This window comes from Brassica napus, chromosome C8 (genome assembly GCF_020379485.1).
Source record: "Brassica napus cultivar Da-Ae chromosome C8, Da-Ae, whole genome shotgun sequence".
NCBI lineage: Eukaryota > Viridiplantae > Streptophyta > Magnoliopsida > Brassicales > Brassicaceae > Brassica > Brassica napus.
Genome location: NC_063451.1, coordinates 1,709,567 through 1,719,996, shown reverse-complemented (window position 1 = coordinate 1,719,996; position 10,430 = coordinate 1,709,567). Strand labels below are relative to the sequence as shown.

At 33.6% G+C, this 10,430-nt stretch overlaps 1 protein-coding gene across 1 annotated transcript; it reads left to right on the top strand.

The window, feature by feature from the left end:
- The first annotated feature begins 3,171 nt into the window (after positions 1 to 3,171).
- On the top strand, positions 3,172 to 5,230 carry LOC106376891 (UDP-glycosyltransferase 74E2-like). The gene is made up of 2 exons (XM_013817018.3): positions 3,172 to 3,867; positions 4,302 to 5,230. The coding sequence occupies exons 1-2, from the start codon at positions 3,223 to 3,225 to the stop codon at positions 5,016 to 5,018; spliced, it is 1,362 nt and encodes a 453-aa protein (XP_013672472.3). The 5' UTR covers positions 3,172 to 3,222; the 3' UTR covers positions 5,019 to 5,230.
- Positions 5,231 to 10,430: the final 5,200 nt, after the last annotated feature.

The window sequence follows — 10,430 nt, the reverse complement described above, 5'->3', positions numbered from 1 at the left end:
TGTAACATTTAACAGTTAGTAACGGGAAATGATGGACATCAGTATTATAGAAATGTTAGCATGTTAAACAAAATTCTATAAAAACAAACGAAAAATATATGCATCATCACTTGATGAACATCTAGAGAGAACACATGCATAATTTATTTGGAACTAAAATGTAACTACTGAGAATGTATATAAGCAGAAATGTCAAAGTTTGGTTAGCTCATATAGGATGTGTGGGCACGTGCACCCACAATAATCTTAAAATTCAAAATTTTACATGCCGAAATGTCAAAGTTTGGTTAGCTCATATGGTAAATAGAAGTATTTGCACCCTCACTTTCTCAAGTTCGATCCTTGACCAATGTATTTTTATGTTTTACTATCAACAGTGCACCCATAACTTAAATAGTCTAGATTCCCCCCTGATATAAGTTGAAACGAAGACTAGTCATATATGTATAACTAATTGCTTTTTTATATATGAATAAATAACGGTCGACCACTCAGAATTCACGAAAATGACGGCAGAATCTTGAGGTTCAAGAAAGAAAAGTCGGCTAAGACGACTCCGGTCTCTTTCAGCTTCAAAGTTATCGTTTATAAACACCATTTCTTTAAAACAATTTATTTGTAAATATATGTTGATGTATATACTTTTAACTAGTAGTATCAATTAGCTAGTTACTTTAAAAAAAGTATTTCCTTTCGATTATATTTTGAAGTTAACTAGTCTTGAAATATTGTAGATCTTATTACGCAATATTACTATTCACATTTAAGACACACATCAACATCAACAGAAAACTACACAAGCAAATACTCTCTCTCTGTTCCACGTATATATATTTTTTAGTATTTTCACAAAACACATTAAACTATTATAATATGTATCGTTTTCTGTTATTTTTAATTTTTAATAACTTTTAACCAATAATAATTTAATAAAATCAATTAATATTTTTTTAAGTTTACAATTTTTTCATAGAAAACACAAAAAATACATCTTTTTAAAACAAATTTTTTTTAAAAAAAGTCTATTAGATATAATAGAAAGAGTATCAGTTAAGCTTCTAATACAATTAATTAATTAGTTAAGTTAATATAATCATCTAGCTATAGATAATTAGATAGCATGAGACACGACTATCTATCAATGATTTACACTTTGGATCCGGGTTGCATCAGCAATGACATCAACAGTAGTAATATACAGCAGAGGTGCAGTGTATGTGTCTCCCCATGGCGAAGAAGACAAAAATAACCTAATAAAGTATATGTTTTTTTTGTTGGTGTTAAAAGTATACATACGTATACATGTTGCGAATAATAATACTAGGTAATAATCCGCGCAGTGAGTTTTTATAATAATGTTTGTTTATTAAATGTTTTTAACATTTTGCAACACTGCAATATTTATCGATTATAAAATGACAAATACAAATATTGGTCTCTTAAATATATCATCGTTGTTGAATAGTTAATATATTATATCTCATTTTAATTATTTTTAAGACTTCATATGTAAGTTTTGCGGCTGATACAAATCACCAAAACCAAATAGGCAACATTGATGGTATAATGACGAAATGGATTAGGTTTTCTGCTCTCGATTTGTTTACTATTGATTCTTTATAAGTAAGTTCATTTTCTACCTCTATAAAATTGTGCTTTCATTCTCGTCTTTGTTTTGTTGATATGAGTTAAGTTTCTTTTTTTGACTTCTTCTATGAATTCGGTAAATTAAATAAATGTCAATTGAAAAAAAATGGACATCTGTAGAAATCAGTTTCACTCTAGATACATATCTAAGAATCAAAATTTTGAAAAAAATCATCGGCAAACTATATTAACAGATTAGTGTTCAAATCTAATATATCAAGCTGTTATAGAATATATAAGTGCAGACTCAAAATATAAATGTCTGTCTAGTATATATTCACCAGCTTAGTCTAAAAATCATCTAATTCTAGAATAAGAAAATAAATTATTTATTTCACCAGCTCGAGTAATATTTGAATCCAAACGGGTAATATCCGAACCCGAATGGATATCCAAAGATAACCAAGCATAAGTATACTTAACCCTATATTTCTAGTTTACATATCTCATTTTATCCAAAATATTTATATTAATGATGCTTACTGCTCAAAATTAGATAATATGCATATAATTATGAACAAAATTATTTGCTACTCACTTAAAATATATATCAAGCTCTTGTTTCTTGTATTAGCAAAAGTTACATCTAAAATTTTAAAACAACAACTAAATTAGTGTCTTTCTATTTTAAAGTTTTATCTCCAAACCTATTAATAGTTTAATTTTTAAAAATTAGAAAACCAGATAAGTTAAAATATATTTTAAATACAAAAAACTTAAACAATACATCATTTATTTATTTTACTTCAAAATTTAAATTTCTGAACCCGGCCCAAAATATCTGAACTCAAACATAAAATACTCGAACCCGACTCGAAGTGTAGAAATATCCAAACAGGTTTTATACCTTTATACTGAAATACCCGATACGAACCCGAATGTGTATCCGAACACCCACCCCTACGATATATGATCATCATTTGTATCTTGTTTGAACAAAAAAAAAGTTAAATCATTGATCACAAAATTTTCAATGTGGGACTTTTACCATTTTTAGTAATTTATAGTCGTTTTTTAAAATTCAAAATATAACCTATAAGAAAAAAGAGAGAGGTTAGAAAAATTGAAATCAAATATGTATTATTCAAATCATTAATTTTCATATATATGTTAACCATATTAAGTAATTCTGTAGTTTTTATTTAAAGAAAGAAAAAATATTCTTTTGTATACTAATAATTAATTTTATAATTAGTTTAATAAAAAACATAGTATATGTTTATATGGATCAATTTATTTTTCTAACAATTTTAAAAATCACACGTGGCTACGAAAATATGTTGTAATACTTCAGGATTGTCGTACACTGGGTACTTATGTCACATGCAAATTACAATAAATAATTATGTCAATATAGATTGATGGGTTGCATTATCACTGACCTCGGCCTCTGGTCCACACATCTTGGTCGCCACGGAACCTTTACTTTTTTTGTATTCTTGTCCAAGAAATCGCCCCACCAAAGACGCAGTCATATCAAAGTCTTCTTAATCCAATATTATGGCTATATAAACACACCCACATGTTAAACTGAGTAAGCAAGAACATAATAATAAAAAGAGAAAAGAAAAAAAAATGAGAGAAGGATCTCATGTTATCGTCTTGCCTTTCCCTGGACAAGGCCACATAACTCCATTGTCCCAATTCTCCAAACGCTTAGCCTCCAAAGGTCTTAAGCCTACTCTCATCCTCGTCTCCGACAAACCCACTCCGCCTTACAAAATAGATAACGATTCAATCACTGTCTTCCCCATCTCCAATGGCTTCCAAGAAGGGGAGGATCCATTACAAGACCTAGATGATTACATGGACAGAGTAGAAACCAGCATCAAGAAACGCTTACCGGAGTTGATAAAAGACATGAAGCTGTCCGGAAGCACTCCTAAGGCTCTTGTGTACGACTCCACCATGCCGTGGCTTCTTGATGTAGCTCATGATCATGGTTTGAGAGGTGCCGCGTTCTTCACGCAACCTTGGCTTGTCTCAATTATTTACTACCATGTTTTCAAGGGCACTTTCTCTGTACCGTCTACAAAGTATGGTCACTCGACGTTAGCATCTTTCCCTTCGTTTCCAATGCTGAATGCGAATGATTTGCCGTCGTTCCTATGCGAGTCTTCCTCTTACCCCAATATACTAAGGATTGTGGTTGATCAGCTCTCAAACATTGAGCGTGTCGACATAGTGTTGTGCAACACTTTCGATAAATTGGAAGAAAAGGTAACGAATATTTATCCACATAGAAACATGTTTACGTCTGATGAGAAAAATATCCAAATCAAAACATATATTTTCAAAATTATTTTATCAACTGTTATCCAAAAAAATTGTTAGAGCATATCATTGATTGAGTTTTTTTGATAAATTTCTCATAAAATAAAATATATATAAAAAAGGAGAAAAAATATAAGAAATGAGATATAGACTTCCTTTTTGACAAACTCAAACACATGTTTGAATGTTGGAGAAACTCTTATCACACATGTTACTCTCATATTAATTATTATTTTAAGTATTTAAATTTATTGTTAAGAAACTCTAGTTTAGTCTCTCAAATGTTCTTAGATTTAATAAAAGAAATTGCTCTAGCTTTGTTTTTTAAAATCCTATTCATTTATGTGATTTTATCATTAATTTATTTTTATTTTTTTTAGTTATTGAAATGGGTCAAAAGCATGTGGCCAGTCTTGAACATAGGACCAACGCTTCCATCGATGTACTTAGACAAACGACTGTCTGAAGATAAGAACTACGGATTCAGCCTCTTCACTGCGAAATCCACTGAATGCATCGAGTGGCTAAACTCTAAGCAGCCTAGTTCAGTTGTCTATGTATCATTCGGAAGCTTAGTGATTCTAAACGAAGACCAAATGATGGAACTAGCAACTGGTCTGAAACAAAGCGGATGTTTCTTCTTGTGGGTTGTGAGAGAAACAGAAACAGACAAGATTCCAAAACATTATGTAGAGGAAATCGGTGAGAAAGGACTTATTGTGAGCTGGAGTCCTCAGCTTGAAGTTCTTGCGCATGAATCTGTTGGTAGTTTCTTGACACATTGTGGATGGAACTCGACGTTAGAAGGGTTGAGTCTTGGAGTTCCAATGATTGGTATGCCTCATTGGACAGATCAGCCTACAAATGCTAAGTTCGTGGAGGATGTGTGGAAGGTTGGGGTTAGGGTTAAGGCAGAAGCTGATGGGTTTGTGAGAAAAGAGGAGATAGTAAGGTGTGTGGGAGAAGTTATGGAAGGAGAGAAAGGGAAAGAGATTAGAAAGAATGCTGAGAAATGGAAAGTGTTGGCTCGAGAAGCTGTTTCCGAAGGAGGTAGCTCTGATAAGAGCATTGATGAGTTTGTTTCTATGGTTTGTTGAATGATTTGAATTGAGATGTTAGAAAGTAAATGTCTATTGCAAATTTTTTTTACAAGTCTTTTTACTATTAGTTGTTGTTTTTGTTTCTTTTTTTTTTGATAATTCACTTTGTTGTTGTTGTAATAAGGATGATTTTTTCTCAGGTTTCAAACGAAACACATGCATGGGGAATTCATTATATTTTATATATACTTTTGGTTTTTGTTCGTTAAGACTTGCTATTTTATTTTTTTTGTCAACAAGACACTATTTATTATAAAACCTGTTGAAAACTTGATATGTGCCATGTTTTGAAAACTCTACGTGCGAATTATTTTTTCAAATCATAATTTCATTTTCAATGATTGACTAAGCATTTAACCTAAATTTTCATAAAGATGACTATAAACACCCAACAGTTTCCCACATGCACAAACACATTAGCCAATGTTGACTAGTAGGAAAGTTTTGCATGATTACAAAATTCACGTGGAACTTCTAAGAATCTCTATCCCAAAGTTGCTAACGGCATCTCCAACCCATAACACTATTTTAATATTAAAATTACATTATTTTAGTGCAGTTTTAGCACTAAATGTTTTTGACTCTCCAACCACAACACCAAATCTTACACTAAAAAGAACATTCTCCGTTACTAAATTATCAAAAAGATTCTTTGTTTTTAATATTTTTGTAGAATATTTAATATTTTATGACTAACATATATTAACTTATATTAAAATTGTAATTAAAAATAATATTTCTAATTCACTTTGTAAAACATATTTCTAATTCAAATATGAATATATGACAAAATTATATTAAAATATTATTATGAAAACAAACTCTTACATTAAACAATTAAAAACACATAACAAAAGCCAAATTACATTATACTAAATTTAAGAATTCAAATATTCAGACCACAAATGTTCAATCAATGCATCTCGAAGTTCGAAATGAGCTTCCCGATCTCTGATTTTCTTATGACGAGCTAAAAATTCTTGAAATTGAACATCATCAGCACCTGTCATCTCAACTTCTGCACTTGGAACTTCAACATATTCTTCAATTGTTGCATTTATATCACGTTCATCTTCTATAATCATATTGTGCATTATGATACAACTTGTCATTATATCATGTAACACTTTCTTATTCCATAATCGCGATGGTCCGGCTACAGTTGCAAATCTTGATTGCAATACTCCAAAAGCCCGCTCCACGCCTTTTCGTATTCTAATTATTTTAATGGGATAAATAATAATTTCCCTAATTATTAGATATTTATCTAGGCTTATGTTTTAAAAGTTCTTTTCTTGTATGCAATTTTTATTTTTTAGTTTTAATATTGCAATTTAAATTTCTTGTGTTTGAATTAAACTTTGTTATGTATTTTTAATCTAGTTTTTAATTTGTTTTCATATAAATTAATATTTTATATTAAATCAATGTTAAAGATAACAAAAGAAATATGGTATATTTATTTTAATTAAAATATCAGATCTAATTAAAAAATAATGTTGTAACAGAAATATAGTCAAATATAATTAAACAATATTTTTTGGTCAAACAATATTGAAATAAACAGTTTTACAAAAAAAAAAAAAAAAGGTTTTGCCGTTGCTACAGTGTTATGGTGTGACACTGTAGCAATGAAGGGAATCACACAAAAATGGCGTTGCTTTTGCAGTGTGATTGGAGAGAGAAATCATCAAATACAACACTATTTTGGCGTTTTGCAGTCTTGTTGGACTTGGCCTAAGAACATGTTTATTGCAGGTCTCTTACGTTGGGGTTCTTGACATAATATAAGATACGGTATCTTAGCTTTTAACTAAAAAAGTTAAGAGACGTTTCCTATATCTCTTATATCTCTTAAGATAAGAGACGTCTCTTAACTTTTTTAGTTAAAAAATAAGAGACCGTATTTTATATTATGCTAAGAACTCCAACCTAAGAGATCTTCGCTAAGACATGACGGCCTTATCCAGTTAAAGCCACATGGAGTGGGGCGGGAGATGAGCCGTTTACGAATTGGTTTTCACTTGGTAGTCTATGTTACGTCGTTTTCACCTTCACTTTCAATCGTCAGTTTGTACAGTGTACGTAGTATATGATTCCAAAGTCCAATGAAAATTGAAGATTCTGCTAGACCTTTCTTCTCTTCTGGTGGAGACGAAACTTGTTGATAGGCATGTGTTCTTATTAGTGAGCCTTAAGAGTATCGGTTTAGTTCCAAAGTGCTGTCTTAATCAAAATCCCTTGTTAATGGGCCTATATGTTCTTTTTAATGGGCCTTAAGAGTTTCAATTCCGATACGACAAAAACCGGTTTGGCTCCCAAGTGACTGTCTGAACCGATGTCATAGATGTTAACTATTTGAATCCTTTGCCTTTTTACCCATATGTCATAGATGTCAAAATCGTTTTACCGAGTTTATGTGATGTTGCAGGAGATGTCGAATTTTATGCAAAATGACGTTTTGTGGAAGATAATGCTAACAAAGTCTTAACACTGAATGAAGAATTTGTGATTGGCATATTAGCAAATCTGTTTGTAAACAATTTTTTTTCCTTGATTCATCTTTGGATGTAGATTTGATGATATAATGATCAACAAAATGACAACCAAGTCTTTTTCATAAAAGTTTTATGTAATTGTAATTACAGTGGCACGTTCGTTATGATTTGTTTGTGTTTTTTTTTACATTAAACTTAATTCGATGATATATTTCTTCTTGTTGCTAATTATGGCTTCATATATGATATTTACCAAAAGCTATTTACCAAAAATATAGCATATTTACCAAAAGCTATTATGCTTTTTTTTTTGTCAACGGTCGGAAATTTAATTAAAGAGTAGTGTTTTAGCCCAAAACAGGCTCATTACAAATAAGACAGAAAGTCCTAAGGGAAGCCTTTGCTAGAGAATCAGCTCTAGCGTTTTCTGCCCTAGGAACGAAATTGAAAGAGATAGAAGCGAAGAGAGCAGAGCAAATCCTGATGTCCTGAGAAACACCATAAATTTCCTTGTCTTTTGTCTCGCATATTTACCAAAAGCTATTATGCTATATGTTAATAATCCGAGAGTTCCGGCGGCTCTTTCTCCGTCAACTAGTGCGCTTCTTCTCTTCTACTCGCATCACATGAGAGTCATGTGACAGATTTGTTAATTTGTTGCTCCTTTAGTTTTATTTTATGGTCTTTCTATTCCAAACATATATTATCCGAATCTTCTAAGCATTTATTCGATAGGTCACAGAGCCACATTCTATGGTTCTCAGATATCTATGTGCTAACAATTATCTTAATATTAAAAGTTAAATATACCATTGTTTAACTAAAAAGTTGATAACAATGTCTCAAACTGGACTATAGAATGAACGTTGAATTTGGTAAGAATCGTTGGTTACAACATATATAAAACCGAAGCTTATCAGCTGAAAAATACATTTAACAAAATAGTGGGTTAGATTTCATAAAATAGTTTATAAATAATCAATAATTTCACAGCATAGTTATAGTTGACATCATTTTCATTTACTTAATTTCAATCTTACTATTATCATCTACATAGTTAACTCATAAATAAATTGCATGTGCTAATGACTTTCTGTCATTCGATCTGAATGATTAACGAATATGATTGGGTTAGTTTCAATAATGTGTGAGCTAGTTATTCACATGTCTTCTATTGGTCAATAGCTAGTGAACCACATGTCATGTGTCTAAAAAAATATGGTGATTGCTCTAACCTCTCTCTCTTACCAAACTAGGTCAAGCCGCCGTCAAGCTTCGTTTCCGGCGGTCGCTGTGCCGGCTGAGGCGACCGCCGGGCCTCCCCTTTTTATTTGCGTTTCTCTGCTTCTCCCTCTCCGTCGGTCCTCGACGTTCTGTGGCTTCTAAAGCGGGTCCAAGCTTCTCATCTGGAGTAGATCTGGAGCGTTCTCTTCACCGGAGCCAGGCCGTGGATCTTTGCAGCGCTCGAGGACGGCGTTCGCTTCTCACCGGATCTGTTTCTTCGACTGGAGGAAGGCTCTTTCCAGATGAGGCTTTCCCGGTTTGGACGTGTCTTGGGTTGAGTTATGGTGTGTGGCGGTTTGGAGAAGCCCGAGTTGTTCGTGTTGAGCTCCACCGGTTGGTTTCACGGCGGTGGTGTCCGGCGAATCAGGTTCGGGTTGGGTTTGAGGTTTCGCGATCTCGAGCTCCTTGTCTCTTCTTCTGCTAGTGATCTCAGGTGGACGTGTGTGGGTGTGACGGTGTTGGTCTCTTCGACTCCGGCTTTCCCGGTGGCAACGTGCGTGGACACGGCGGCGCGTGTGGCTGCGCGTGACGCAGGTCAGATCTAAACTTTTCTTACATGCGTAAAGCAGGAGCTCCAGTCTTCCGGTGCGTGAACCTGGCCGTGTTTGAGGTGCTGCTAGACTACTTAACTCTTTAATAAGGTGAGCGGGTTGGGTAATAGCTCCTTCGGTGTGTGGAACTGGCTCGTTGGCCATGCGGCAGTTGGACAATCAAGCCACTCATTCTTCTGCAGTGTGCTTTTGGAGGATAAGCAACTTGGCGGTCCGTTTTCTCTATATGAGTTCTCGGTTCAATGGGTGCAAACGGTCACGGCGGGATAGGCTGGCACTACAAGAAAACAGCAAGGATACTGAGGGAAAAAATCGTCGGAATTTCGTCGGAATAACATTATTCCGACGACATACCGACGAAACAAGTCCTCGGAAATAATTCCTCGGAATTTCTTCTTTCCTCGGAAATCCCTCGGAATTTTCCGACGGAATTCCGAGGAAAAAAATTTCCGAGGAAATTCCGAGGATCACTAGTTTGTCGGAAATCTCCTCGGAATATACCGAGGGAGAACTTCGTCGGGATATTTCCTCGGAAGCTCATCGATCGATGCTTTTTTGGACACATATCCATCGATCGATCGGAATATACCGAGAGAAATCTTCCTCGGAATATTCTGAGGAACATGTCCCTCGGTATATTCCGAGGAAGATGTCCCTCGGTATATTCCGAACGTTTTTTTATAAACAGATCGATCGATGGATTTATGTCCAATAACGCATCGATCGATCGAGTAAAAAATATAATCAATTTCCTCGGAATGTAAAAAATATTAATTTTTTTTTAAAAAATAAAATTTTTGAAATTTAAATTCGAAAATATAAAATTAAAATTAAAATTGAAATCATATTAATTAATATTCAAAGTTTCACAAATAAAAATAAAACATTCCGAGTTTTTGGAAAAAAAAAAACTACGGGTCTGGCACGTCCGGGAACACCTCGTTCGGGTACATCCTCTGCATCATCTCCATCATTTGCTGGTTCAGCCTCCTCTGTGCCTCATAACCCGCCTGTTGAGCCGTCATCTGGGTCTCCAACAAAGATATGCGATCATCCTTGTCCTTCAACTGAGCCGT